The sequence below is a fragment of the Stomoxys calcitrans genome, chromosome 3, assembly GCF_963082655.1.
Source record: "Stomoxys calcitrans chromosome 3, idStoCalc2.1, whole genome shotgun sequence".
NCBI classification, from domain to species: domain Eukaryota; kingdom Metazoa; phylum Arthropoda; class Insecta; order Diptera; family Muscidae; genus Stomoxys; species Stomoxys calcitrans.
In genome coordinates this window covers 172374703-172389966 of record NC_081554.1, presented here as the reverse complement: position 1 = coordinate 172389966, position 15264 = coordinate 172374703, and the positions used below count along the sequence as shown (strand labels likewise).

The window sequence follows — 15264 nt, the reverse complement described above, 5'->3', positions numbered from 1 at the left end:
GGGATTTGAACCCAAGCGTTCGGTGTTATAGGCGCACATGCTAACCTCTGCGCTTCGGTGGCCTCACTCGCTAATCCCCAACGCGCCTAAATCTCTGCATAGTACAGGCATTCAGTCAGAACATGCCTCCAGTCCTCAGGTCTCCCACAGTCGCACAAATCAGTTGCAGACAAGTTCCTCTGATGCAAAAATGGATTAAGGGAGCCGTGTCCGATCAATATGAAGCCCAGACGTAGGTCGGAGGCAAAGTCCGGGCGGTCTCGTACGAACGACGCGTCTCGAATAAATTTATAAATCACGCGACCATTGTCATTGTTTGTCCATCTGGTTTTCCACCTATCATCAAGATGCTCAAAAAGAAGCGCCTTGATCCGCTAAACATCCAAATCCACCAGCTCAGAAGCAGTGATATAATTCGCTTTCTCACACTATACTGAACAGCCTTGCAACTTACGAGTAAATCAAGCAGGGGCGCGCCAAGCAATACCTGTAGTACATCAGTCGAAACAGTACTACACACTGGCAAGCAAGCCGGCATTGCATTGCCACCCTTTGACATGAGAGGATCTTCTTTCGTTCAAGGACAGTCGCACAATTTCAGTGCCACACAGGTGCTCCATAATTTGCACTAGCAACAAATAGATCAGCATATATGGATCGAACAGCGCGATGACTAAGACCCCAATCACTTCTCAGAACATGCTTAATCATTTCGGCTACTCCAGTCATCTTCTCCTTCACTCGAACCAAATGGAGCAGGAAACCCATTCTCTCTGAAACAGTCACTCCCAGATATTTAACGAGCGCTATACACACACACACTGAGCAGAACAGCCATGTAACTCTTGAGTAAATCAAGCGGGGGCGCGCCAAGCAATACCTGTAGTATATCTGTTGAGACAGTTTTACACACAGGCAAGCAAGCCAGCATTGACACCCCTGAGATGACAGGATCTTCTTTTGTTCCAAGACAGTCGCAGCAAATCCGAGCCACACAGGCGCTTCACATTTTGTGCCAGCAAGCACTATATATATATACTGAATAGCGTGACGACTAAGACCCCAATCACTTCTCAGAACACTCTTAACCATTGCGGCTACTCCAGTCATATTCTCCTTCACTCGATCCAAATGGACCAGAAAACCCATTCTCTCTGAAACAGTCTTGGCATAGGCACCAATAAGGCTGATGTCGAAGAATTTGGCTTTTATGCGGATTGTGGCTAGCCTCTCATCCACCCGAATACAGCTTGAGACAAGGTGTTTCAGTTTCCGACTAACCACAAATCCACAGACAAATTCATGCCTCGTGTTATTGCGCGTTGGTGTTGTTCGTCACCGTTTGGTGTTGTTGTGACACCATTATCTCTCTATCGCACTTCCTCTAAAGCGGTAATATCTGCCTTGTACTTTCCCAATACATCCGCCAGCGCGTATGCTGCACCTTCTCTATGGAGAGTGCGGACATTCCAGGTGCAGGTCCGCAAATGATGTCTCTTCTTCGTTTGCGTGGGTCGTCAACGTTAGGGGGGTCCGTTTTTACTAGTCCTTTGTTTCTTATATTTCTCCGAGACTGGCCCATCGTCCCAACCATGGGTTTAGTGGGATCTCACATGTATCCCTCTTTGTCGCGAGCCGCTTGCTTTAAGATCCGACGCTCGTCTCCAGCCGCCCCTAACCTAGGAACAGACGCCGATGTTGGCCATTGGTTATTTGAAGACGCCAATAACTGGCCTTGTAATCTCGAGTATCTTTGCCACAAAGTATTTAAATAAGAGCCAGTGCCATCTGACTCCCCTTTCGGAAAACGCCTTTGTTTCTCATAGTTCTTCGGGGCTGGCGTCCCAACCGCATGGGCTTAGTGGGATCGCACATGTATCCCTCGTTGTCGCGAGGCGCTTGCTTCAAAATCCGATGCTCGTCTCCAGCCGCCCCTAACCTGGGAACAGACTCCGATGTTGGCCATTGGTTATTTGAAGACGCCAATAACTCGCCTTGTCATCTCGTGTATCATTGACACTCAGTATTTAATTAAGAGCCAGTGCCACCTGACTCCCCTCTCGAAAAACGCCGACTGCCTGCGCCCGCATTTGTAGCTACTCCGCATAAAAACGTAGCTTTCCACCATCTGCAACCTGTGGACACGCCCGGTTGCTTTCAGTTAAGCTTCCCGTGATAAATATAGACACCACATAAGTCGGAGCTTAAAGTTCCAGCCTCTGTGGTTTTCATAGTTATCTCGTGCCGGCCGGGCTCTGAAACAGTCACTCCCAGATATTTTACGAGCAATACGTTTCTGATACTAGCTTCGCCAGGTCGAATCGTGGGTGAACGAATCCTCGACAAGATGCAACATTGTCCCGGTTTTTTCCTCCGCGATGTCAACACTAACACAATCGCTACACTCGCGCATAATGCCCATGCCAGTTTACAGCGCAAGTCTCGAATCTCCTTCAACCATAATGGGCAGGTCATCCGCATATTCACTGATCTTGAAGGACGCAGCAAGACATCCCAATTGGGGATCCATCATAAGGTTCCATATATATGGAGCACAGATGGACGCCTGATGGCAGCCACGCTGAATATCGTTCCAAACCGTCAGCACCAACCATGCAAGCTCTTCTATCACACAAGTAACTATACCAGAGAGAAAGTTCCCCACAACCTATTCCGCCTAATCTCGTGAGTTCACTACGCCATGAAAGGTAATCAAACGCCTTTGAAATCGACAAATATGCCAAGGACATATTTGGCGCTTGACTCTCTTACATAGTTTTGCACATGGATTCAGGCATCTACAGTGCTCTTTTCCTCCCGAAAGCCGTACTGGTACGGAGAAGTACCCTCCTCATAGCCCACCCTAAATCTTGTCACCATTATCCTCTCCAATACTTTTGCAAGCACGGGGAGGAGACTGATGCCCCGATATGGTCTTGGTTTGCTCATCAATCGATAGGGCGATTTCAGAAGGACCATGACTCGGGCAAATTTCTACGTACGAGGGAAATAGCTTACTTCGACACATCGTGTAAGGATCAACTAGACATGGTTAGGTATAGTCTCCAGATGCTTTTACCATTTGTTCAGTCATACCGTCCATGACCTCCCGCTTCTAGGCCGGCAGACAGTGTCCACTAACTCGCCCCTTTCCAAACTTGGAGGAAGCACTATTATTTCCATACTGGGAGTCTGTTCGTGCTTATCCGGATCAGTCAACACATTGTCCCCCACTCTAAAACCGCCAAGGTCACCTTGACTCGGACCTTATTGTCCACAGCGCCGGCACACGCGTTATACCTTGCACCATGAATCACCTCTGTTGTCCCGTACAAATCTCCTCAAGTGATCTTTCTTGCTGCCAATCAACCGCCGATTGTACGTTCTCAGATTGCTAAGGTAATCGTTTCGGCGTGAGACAAGATCCTCGGCATTGGAAGTATTTGCTCTTTCGAATCGCTTCTTCAGACGCCTAACGTTCCGCCGCATAATTTCACGCTCGGTTTAGCCTTTCGACACCTACCAACGCCTTTTTGTCCGATTTGGCTGAAATTTTTCATATTGTGCTCTGTTATGACTTCCAATAACTTCCAAATCGGTCTATAACTTGATATAGCTCCCATATAAACCGATCTCACGATTTGACTTCTTGAGCTCTTAAATCCACAATTTTTGCCCGATTTGGCTGTAATTTTGCATGAGGGGTTCTCTTACGACTTCCAACAACTGTGTCAAGAACAGTTCAAATCGGGCTATAACATGATATAGGTTCCATTTATTTTGCAAGTAGTGTTTTGTTATGACTTCCAATAACTTTGTCAAGTACGGTATAAATCGGTCAAAAACCTGATGTAGCTCCCATATAAGCCGATCTTCCGATTTGACTTCTTGAGAACCTGGAGACCGCAATTTTAATCCGATTTGGTTGAAATTTTGCATTTGGTGCTCCGTTATGACTTCCAACAAATGTACCAAGTACGGTCCAAATCGGTTTATTACCTGATATAGCTCCTATATAAACCGATCTCCCTATTTGACGTCTTGAGCCCCTGGAGACCGCAATTTTCGTCCGATTTGGCTAATATTGCGCACGCGGTGTTTTCTTATGACTTCCAATAACTTTGTCAAGTACGGTCTAAATCGGTCTATAACCTGATATAGCTCCCATATAAGCCGATCTCGCGATTTGACTTCTTGAGCCCCTGGAGACCGCAATTTTTGTCCGATTTGGCTCAAATTTTGCAAAAAGTGTTTTGTTATGACTTCCAACAACTGTGACAAGAACGGTATAAATCGGTCAAGAACCTGATATAGCTCCCATATAAACCGATCTCCCGATTTGACTTCTTGAGCCCCTGGAGACCGCAATTTTCGTCCGATTTGGCTAATATTGCGCACGCGGTGTTTTCTTATGACTTCCAATAACTTTGTCAAGTACGGTCCAAATCGGTCTATAAGCTGATATAGCTCCTATATAAAACGATCTCCCGATTTGACTTCTTGAGCCCTTACAAGCCGCAATTTTTGTCCGATTTGGCTGAAATTTTGCATGAGGGGTTATCTTACGACTTCCAACAACTGTGTCAAGTACGGTTCAAATCGGGATATAACCTGATATAGCTCCTATATAAACCGATCTCCCGATTTGACTTCTTGAGCCCTTACAAGCCGCAATTTTCGTCCGATTAGGCTGAAATTTTGCATGAGGGGTTCTCTTACGACTTCCAACAACTGTGTCAAGTACGGTTCAAATCGGGCTATAACATGATATAGCTTCCATATAAAACGATTTACCCTGGAAGCCGCAATTTTTGTCCGATTTGGCTCAAATTTTGCAAGTAGTGTTTTGTTATGACTTCCAACAACTGTGCCAAGAACGGTATAAATCGGTCAAGAACCTGATATAGCTCCCATATAAACCGATTTCCCGATTTATTGGGTTGCCCAAAAAGTAATTGCGGATTTTTTAAAAGAAAGTAAATGCATTTTTAATAAAACTTAGAATGATCTTTAATCAAATATACTTTTTTTACACTTTTTTCTAAAGCAAGCTAAAAGTAACAGCTGATAACTGACAGAAGAAAGAATGCAATTACAGAGTCACAAGCTGTGAAAAAATTTGTCAACGCCGACTATATGAAAAATCCGCAATTACTTTTTGGGCAACCCAATAACTTCTTGAGCCCCTGGAAGCCGCAGTTTTTGTTCGATTTAGCTGAAATTTTGTGTGTAGTGTTCTGTAATGACTTCCAACAACTATGCCTAGTATGGTCCACATCGGTCTATAACCTAATATAGCTCCCATGTAAACCGATCTCCCGATTTGACTTCTTGAGTCCCTGGAGACCGCAATTTTCGTCCGATTTGGCATGCGGTGTTCTGTTAAAATTTCAACAACTGCGCTTGGGTGAGTTCCCAAGATTCGGTCGGGCCGAACTTAGTACGCCTTTACTTGTTTTCGTTTCTTGGCAGGCCAAAAAATTGGCAAAATTAAACAGAAACTCTTTCATGGTAGAATAAAATTGATTAATTAATTATTCCTGTGTTGATTAATCAATAAATTTTATTCTACCATGAATTCCTCGGAATTCCTGTTTAAGAAAATTGAAAAAAAAAATAATGTATTAAAATGCAGCTGATTATGGGTTTTGGGAAATGCCCAGACAAGCGGACGTTGAGTCTGATAATTCAACTAATAAATGAAATGAGATAAGAAAATAAATCATTGATTTTCCATATGTATAAAAGGAAGAAAAATTTAGCTTGAGGGTCAGTCAGTCTCAAATGCGAGATCATTGATTGTAATAAAATTCGAAAAATTTAAACTAAATAAACAAGCACAACAATGAATAAATTTCTGATAGCCTTATTTGTGATTGCAGCAATACAGGCAAGTAGTAGAGGAATTTTAAAAATGTCAATCATTTTGTAACAAACAATCTTTCCTCTAGTCCTCTCTAACCCTGCCGTTGGATAATGAAAATGCAGTTCAATCTCTAAAAGATACTCAGCGTTATAAACTAATTGAGGACGCCTATGGAAATTTTCAAAAAAGTCTATGGCCTGTGGAAGTCTTTCCCTCAATGTTGAATTACATCAAGGATTTAAAGAAATGGTCGGAAAATGATGCTGCCCTAAAGAACTCTCCTCAGCATGTGTCACTTCGCCAAAGCATAGGCAAATGTTTAGAGCTATTGGAGAAACTTGCAACGGATGCAGATAACTGTGAGCTTCAAATATCCTTGCGAACGGAACACGAGCGGCTAAAGAAACTTTTCAAGTCACAGGAAAATCATAAACTTCAAGAGGGATGGCTTATGAAATATGCCGATATGATGTTGGTCATGCGTCCCATTTTGAAAAAATCTTCCGAAAAGTTCCATTTGTGGCTGGCAACCACTGTGCAGACTTTTATCAATAGTTTGGATGCGAATGGCAAGCAGGAGAATGACGACATTTTGCATTGGTATGAGAAATTTGCCAAGGAAGACGATGACATCAGGCAACATATTTTAGCTATTGAATTTATGGGCCTATTTCCCGACGAGCGACCTATTTTGGAGGCAAAGTGTAAAATTCAATTTGCAAATAATTTTTAGAAGAAGAATTGGAAACATATTGTAAGATTTTGGAACTCCGCAGCAAAATAACCAATAAACGCAATTGAGAGAAAATTACCGCAAATCTTCTATAGCAATGAAATTTTGACAACATCTTATAATAGCCAGTAAGAAAAGGCAAAAGTCGGGCGTTGCCGACTATATAATACCCTGCACCTACCCTATGAACATAAAGTGGGAGCTATATCTAATTCTGAACCAATTTTAATGGACCTCGGCAGATGTTTTCAGATGGGATAACATTGTTGCAAATTACCCAAAACCTGACGAACATTATATATACTAGCCGAACAGGGCCCGATCCGCTGGGTACTTGAACCCCAATTATAATAGCATATTTGTTTTCTGGTCCCCAATACCTTTCATTTGATACCCTTATTGTGCCCATCGGACCACTTTTGGATATGGGTGGCGTTTTTGGGGTAAAGGGGACGGTCCGCCTCCACCCGATATTTAAAAATTATATAGCCTATGTTTCCTTCCAGACAAACGTACACAATCTATGAAAATTTTAAGAAAATCGGTTCATCCAAGTATCATATAGTCATAATGGGTCTAATGGCGTTTTTGAGGCGTGGCATGACCCCCTATACTACAATTTGATTTTGTATGCCAGATTCGAAATCTACTCCCGAATACCTTTCATTTGAGGCCCATATTGAAATTAATGTCCAATTTGTCTGTTTGGAAGAGTTTTGGGTTGGGGCGGCCCGATGGGTACTTAGACTCAAATTTTAACACCATATTCGTATTATACTCTCCAATAGCTTTGATTTGATACCTGTATTGTTGCGATCAATCCACTTTTGATTTTGGCATGTGTTTTTGGCGTAAGGGGGAGGCTCCGTCCCCCTTAGGACACCGAAAAATTATATAGCCTATGTTTCTTTTCAGATCAACCTACACCACATGCGAAAATGTCGAGAAAATCGGTTCTGCCGTTTTTCAGTCTATACGGAACAAACAAACCGAGTCCCATATATCCGTGATTGGCTAATGTGCCTATTTTGGGCGTTTTTGTGGGGGTGTGTGACCAGATTCGTTATCTACTCCCGCATACTTTTCATTTGATACCCATATTGTCCATATCGGTCCACTGTCCTTATCTGTTTGAGGGAGTTTTTGAGGTTGGGCGACCTCAATGCCATATTCGCATTCTACTCCCAAATACCTTTCATTTGATACCCATATTGTCCTTATCGGTCCACTTTAGATTTTAGGTGGTATTTTTGGGGTAACGGTTGAGGTTCCGCCCCCTTCCGTTTTCAATAAATTATAGAGTCTATTCCTACTTCCTGGCCATATTCGTTATCTACTCCCGAATACCTTTTATTTGAGTCTCATATTGTCACGATCGTCAAATAAACCTATTTTAATGGGATTTTGTGGCTGGGGCGGCCCTCTAGGTAATTGGATCCAACTTTTATTATGAAATTCGTAATCTACTCTTGAATAGCTTTCATTTGAATCCAATTTTGTTCCGATCGGTCCACTTTTATTTTTGGGTAGTACTTTTGGGGTAAAGGGGAGCGTCCGCCCCCCCGGGGGAGGGTCCGCTACATCGAAATCTGAATCGATTTTGACCAAATTTCTTGGATATTGTGGAGGAAAGCGTTGTGCACAGTTTTGGCAAGATTGGTCAATGAATGTGCTTGCAGTAGCTCTAGACCTGAAAATCGGGCGATATACATATGTAACAGTTATATCCAAATCTGAACCGATTTCTATGAAACTCACCAGTTATGTGGGGAGTCATAAGGAAATCCTTCCTGCCAAATTTTGAGAGAATCGGTTAACTAGTGAGCACTTTATTGCAAAATGTCCCAAAATCGGAGGAACATGTAAATGGGAGCTATATCTAAATCTGAACCGATTTCCATGAAATTCACCTGTAATGTCGAGAGTCAAGAGAAAATCCTTACTGCCAAATTTCGAGTGAATCGGTTAACAAATGACTACTTTATTGCATTATCATTGAAAATCGAACGAACATATATATGGGAGCTATATCTTAATCTGAACCGATTTCTATGAAATTCACCAATAATGTCGAGACTTAAAAGCGAACCCCTCGTGTAAAATTTCGTGAGAATGGGTTTACAAATGAGGATTTTATTGCATTATTACTGAAAATCGAACGAACATATATGTGGGTGCTATATCCGAATCTGAACCGATTTTTTCCAATTTCAATAGGCTTCGTCCCTAGGCCAAAAAAATGCATGTGCCAAATTTGAAGGCGATCGTATAAAAATGCGACCTTAAGTTTATACACAAATGAACATGGACAGACGGGCAGACAGACAAACGGTCGTAGGCGAAATCGAATCAGAAAGAGATTCTGAGTAGTTCGGCATACTTATCAATGGGTCTATCTTTCTCCCTTCTGGGTGTTGCAAGCACTCATCACGGAAGTGGTGAAGGGTACAAAAATCAATTTGTGTTTGCTTGTTCCGTATAGGCTCAAAAACGACTGAACCCATTACCTTTCACAGATTGTGAAGATTGGTCTGGAGGGAAACGTAGGTAATATAATTTTTTGATGTCGGAAGGGGGGCGGAACCTCCCCCTTACCACTTCCCAAAAATTAATGTGTACCAATCGGCACAATATGGGACTCAAATGAAAGGTATTCAGGAATAGAGAACGAATTTCATATTAAGAATTGGGTCCAAATAAAAATAGGGGGGGGGGGAGGGGGGGGGGAAGGTGTTCTTGCGCCTACCATAAATCCCATAAAATAGGTTTATTGCACGACCATGGAAATATGGGACTCAAATGGAAGGTATTCGGGAGTAGACTTCGAATATGGTCAGGAAGGAGAAATAGGCTTCAATTATTTGTTAATATTGGAAGGGGGCGGACCCTTCCCCGTTACCCCAAAAACACGACACAAAATCAAAATGGACCGATAAGTACAATATGGATATCAAATGAAAGGTATTGAAGAGCAAAATACGAATATTGTATTAAAAATTGGGTACAAGTACCCAGAACGTCGCCCTAACCCAAAAACTCTTCCAAGCAGACAAGTTGAACGTTCATGTCCATGTGGACCTCAAATGAAAGGTATTCGGCAGTAGATTACGAATCTGGCATACAAAATCAGGTCCAGCTATAGAAGGTGAATCCACCCCCCAAAACCTCCCCCAAATGCGAATATTAACAAATCGCGGCTATATCGGACTCGGTTTGTTTGTTTGTTCCGTAAATACTCAACAAGTAGGAGCGTGCTAAGTTAGCTGGGCCGAATTTTGGGAACCCACCACCATGGATTCTGTTAAAAATTTATACCGAATATTTTTAATTGAAGGGCATAATTTCTGTCAAACATAATACCAAATTTCTGTCAAACCAGCAAAAACGAAAGCTACTAGGAACCAAACAAGGATGATCGAGAGACCGGTTTACATGGGATCTATATCAGGTTACAGATCGATTCGAACCGTACCTGGCACAAATGTTGAAAGTGTAAACCGAAAACAACGTGCAACATTTCAGCCAAATCGGACAAAAATTGCCGCTTGTAATGGCTCAAGAAGTACAGTTATTGGAAGTCATAATGAAACATTTCGTACAAAATTTCATCCAATTCGGATAAGAATTGCGCCCTCTAGAGGCCTTAGAAGTCAAGATCCCAGATCGGTTTAAATGGCATCTATACCAGATTATAGATCGATTTGAACCATACTTAGCACAGTTGTTGAAAGTCACAACAAGACACCTCATGCAAAATTTCCACCAAATCGAATGAGAATGGCGCCCTCTAGAGGCCTAAGAAATCAAGATCCCAGATCTGTCTATAATCTGGAAGCTATATCAGATTATAGACAGATTTGAAGCATACACAAAACACAGTTGTTGGAAGTCATAACAGAACACTACGCGCTTAATTTCAGACAAATCGGAAGAAAAGTGCTCCCTCTAGTGGCTAACGAAGTCAAGATCCAACATCGGTTTATATGGGAGCTATATCAGGTTATAGACCGATTTAGACTGTACTTAACACAGTTGTTGGAAGTCATAACAGAACACTACATGCAAAATTTCAACCAAATCGGACAACAATTGCGGCTTGAAATCAATTCGGAAGATCGGTTTATATGGGAGCTATATCCAAATCTAAACCGATATGACCTATTTGCAATTCTCAACGACCTACATCAATATTAAGTATCTGTGCAAAATTTAAAGCGGCTAGCTTAACGCGTTCGACCTCTATCGTGATTTCGACAGACGGAGGGACGGACATGGCAAAATCGACTCAGGACGTCGAGACGATCAAATATTTCGAATATATAGACGAATTTTTCGAGATGTTTCAAACGGAATGACTAGATAAGTATACCCCCATCCTATGGCGGTGGATATAAAAACGGCGGAAACGATTTTCTCGAAATTTTCGCATATTGTGTTGGTATGGAGGGAAAGATAGTTTATATAATTTTTAGATATCGGATGGGGGCGGACCCTCCCCCTTACCTCAAAAACGCTACCCTTAACCAAAAGTGGACTGATGGGCACAGTATGGCTATCAAATAAAAGGTATTGGAGACTAGAAAACGAATATCGTATTAAAATTTGGGTCCAAGTATCCAGCCGGCCGCCCCTGGTATGGAGGGAAACATAGTTTATATAATTTTTAGATATCAGATGGGGGCGGACCCTCCCCCTTACCCCAAAAACGCTACCCTTAACCAAAAATGGACCAATGGGCACAATATGGTTATCAAATGAAAGATATTGGAGACCGGAAAACGAATATCGTATTAAAAGTTGGGGCCCAGTACCCAGCGGGCCGCCCCAACCCTAAAACTCCCCTAAACAGATATATTCGACGTTTCTATCAATATGGGACTCAAATGATAAGTATTTGGCAGTAGATTACAAATATGGCATACAAAATTACAAGTAATGGGAGGTCGTCCCATCCCCAAATACCCTCAAATGGGCATATCAACCGACCATGGCTGTATGGGGTTCAAATGAAAGATATTTTAGATTAGATTACGAATATGACATTTGGAGTGATGTTGGGCTGAACTGGAAGTGTCTTATTAAGGAGTGTACTGAAAAGGCGCATAATAGCAGTCGGACACTATGAGGTTTGAATCCGAGGAAAGTCCAAAGGCTCCATAGGAACTTGATTAGGCCCATACTAACTAACGACTCAATAGTTTGGTGGACTCCAAGGAAGAAAAAGTGAAACATGTGGACATTACAATAGCTTTGAAGAATATCTTATATTGACATAGGCGGGGCGATAGGGACCACTCCCTCTAGGGCAATGGAGTCTATTTTAGATATCCGACCCATTGACATATAGTTTAAGTATGAAGTAACCATTGCTGTTATGAAACTTTAGACCACGGGAGAATGGATAGAGAACAAGAGCAGCTTCTACCATAAGCACATAGGACCCAAGAAACTGAACTTTGAGACTTTGTCAGCAATCCTTCTTTCTCCTTATTCAAATCGAATCTATAATTTATTGATTAAATTAAAGTTTAAAATAAAATGTTAGGCCTCTTTTGGACTTTAACTCATTTGACTCTTCCTATAGACCATGAGTTGATTTTCTGCGGAAACTCCACAAACTTTGAAGTTTCCCATTTGCAATTGGCATTCGTAGCGGGATCCCGGGGTTGCCTTCCACGTATAATAAGTTTTGTAAGTCGATCGAAAACTTGATATTTCTTCTGTAGACTAGCTGAGGGAACGAACTCATTGCAACACTGCAGCAATTCCTTGTACTCCTCCTTTTGGGCATTGTTTAGGTTTTGCTTAAAATTATAAATGACCGTAGGTAGGCGTTCAAAAAATGCATTAAGAGCTGGCACAAAGTCTTGACTAATCCTGGAGTTGGCCTCAATGTATCTGGTACGTATGATATTTAGCAAAGCTGTATCGTGGTTATTGCTGTTGCTTAAAAATTCCATGCATTTGGATATTTCCTCCAGCTCCTGGGATGCCCGATTCTGCAGAGCACAATTTTGAGGATCTTGTCTTAGTTTCTCAGTTGCACCGATGAAACGTTCTATTTGCTGTTGCAGCTTTCCATAGGAGGGATCTGCATAGGTTTTATCACCTTTGTGTGTGTGCATGAAATCCTTATAGGCCACTAACATCGAGGAGTATGTAGAACCCTCAATAAGTAATTGCCTGGTGCTCCAGTCATCGATTCTGGTGGCAATGAAATCGTAGAGTTCATACCGCTTATCTGTCGGGGGTTGTATGAATTCCTTAATCGAATGTGTGCCACCAGAGGAGGATGCTGTAATGCCTATCATTAATTGCTGCAAAGGAATGGGCATTATTTTTCGTTATCCTTTTAAAAATTCTAAAGTCTCAGTCGCAGTCTTACCCCTATTGCTAACAACAGCCACAGAATATCGTATTTGTCCATTGGTTTGTTACTCTCTGTCTAATTTGGCGTTTCTTGATCAGAGCAAAATTGTTTTGTCAGTGATGTGAGGTGACTTGGCTTTGGTATTTGCGAATGTTGAATTTTTGCTGTTGTTTACAAAATCTCACCATTATCGCTGACGTGTGGGGGGGTCATGCTGAGATTGACAGATAAGTCACATGTTGATAGAAAATCGTGCCATTGATAGCGTAGACCGTACAGTGACTTTTACCCAGCAGATCGATGACTGCCTGGAAATTTGTTAGTGGAGAATGACACTTAGTAGGCTTCGCTCTATAGTTAAACCGCACAGTGGCGCGGTTTGAGTATTTTCGTTGCAAAAATCATATCCAATATGGTAATAGAATGACTTAAACGTCATATGATAGATAAGTGAAACAAATGCTTGCAAATGGGCTTAAAGCCTAGTACTAACTTATGCAAGACACTGCATCTTAGACTTGGACCAATCCCTGTAAAAAGAGGGACCGGAGAAGTTCGGGCCGCTTCCAGCCCAAAGCTACCTCTCCGGGAAGACAAACTCCAATTCTCCATTAAAGAAAGATCCGCCCGGTACACAATATGTCGCGTCGCCAATGCCACGTCGTCGTTCCACGCCATTGGCCTTCCGCAGAACAAATGAATGCCCGAAATCCGAAGAGTGCCATTTCCCCGACTACATCAGTCAGAAGGCAGACCTCAACGACACGCCCTCCGCGTGCAAGTTGTTTTCGGAGCACTCCTCCTCGCCCCCGATATCAGCATTGCCGCAATACCCTGTACCTCCTCCATCATACCGAGTAGACTCAACCTCTCCACGACCCGGTGCCACACCAAGAGCTCATAGGTGAATATCAGTAATCCACAGCAAAGTACATCCAGTGGATCGCACCTGGTCTATGTTCCCAACTCCTTTCTATTGAGTTGTGCCATGAATAGAGTGCACTCAGACTCCGTTTAACTCTCTCTTCAACGTCCATTCTCCCGTTCTATTTATGATCAAGAATAACGCCCAGGCAGATTCACTCCATTAAGGACCAGTCCCCTGAACTCGTCATACGTCCTCCTTCTGGGGAACAACACCCGCTCTGTCTTTCTGAGCTTTATGCCAAGCCCATTTGCCCTCGCCCATCTAGACAGTTTTCTCACCGTACCCTGAAGGAGATCTGTGATAGTATTGACCAACCACGCCTGAGTTTGACGTTTGTGACTCATACATGGAACGTACGACGGTAGCAGTCGGTGTATTGACAGTGCCTTTCATGATACACGGATAGGTTTAAATAACATGGAGACACTTTGGACATCCTTATTTTCTCCTGGTAAATGAAGATGAGACTTGGCGGTATGTTATAAGCGGCGCACTAATGATTACATATCAGTGAGGCTGATATGTAATCGAGCTATGTGAAGTAGAGACTGGTTAAAAGACGCAAAGAGCTTCTTTGAACCATGGAAAGGGCGGTGCCGAATCTTATAAACCCTCGACCATGGATCGCATGTGTCAAGTTCTTTGCCTGGTGTTTTTTTTTAAGCAAACAGAAGACAATGGATATGAAATGCTATGCTGTTGGAGCTATACTAGGTTAAGAACCTATTGGGACCATTAATGGTTTTGACTACGCACAAAATTTCAGCCACATAATCGGCAGATCGGGTTATATATGTATTTAGGTGCAATGGGTGGCGGTATTTTTCAAAGGACTACATTCACCCGGTAGATGTACACCGAAACTGCCACCGTGTCGGCATGAATGTTGGCTAACCCCGCTTGATACGCCTCTTTGTATTGTTTCATGTTGTGCTGTTAAACATACAGCCGTTTCTGTTTCTCAATCCATTTCTTTGTGATATCTTTCAAATTTTCTACAAAACAAATTGGACGTCTTGTAGTTAAGCAAGTAAAAAGGCCACCCACCACCTCGGGAATATATGTAAACCACCTTTCATCAAAATTCGGTGGAAATTTCATAACTTATGTCCCATATCAGTTATATCAAAATATGTTCCGATTTGGACCAAATACTAAAAGTACACTAGCTATATCTAAAAATAAACCGATCTGAACCATATACTACACGGATGTCGAAAAGCCTAACATAAGTCACTGTGTCAAATTTCAGTAAAATCGGATTATAAATGCGCCTTTTATGGGGCCAAGACCTTAAATCGCGATATCGGTCTATATGGCAGCTATATTCAAACCTCGACCGATCTGGGCAAAATTGAAGAAGAGCT

General features: G+C 42.3%; 2 protein-coding genes across 2 annotated transcripts; one reads left to right on the top strand and one right to left on the bottom strand.

The window, feature by feature from the left end:
• The first annotated feature begins 5755 nt into the window (after positions 1-5755).
• On the top strand, positions 5756-6678 carry LOC106087701 (uncharacterized). The gene is made up of 2 exons (XM_013252840.2): positions 5756-5890; positions 5952-6678. The coding sequence occupies exons 1-2, from the start codon at positions 5846-5848 to the stop codon at positions 6597-6599; spliced, it is 693 nt and encodes a 230-aa protein (XP_013108294.2). The 5' UTR covers positions 5756-5845; the 3' UTR covers positions 6600-6678.
• Positions 6679-12062: 5384 nt separating this feature from the next.
• On the bottom strand, positions 12063-13135 carry LOC106087702 (uncharacterized). Its single transcript, XM_013252841.2, has 2 exons — positions 12985-13135; positions 12063-12916 (listed from the first exon to the last, which is right to left on the bottom strand). Exons 1-2 carry the CDS (start codon positions 13024-13026, stop codon positions 12164-12166), a joined length of 795 nt encoding a protein of 264 aa, XP_013108295.2. The 5' UTR covers positions 13027-13135; the 3' UTR covers positions 12063-12163.
• Positions 13136-15264: the final 2129 nt, after the last annotated feature.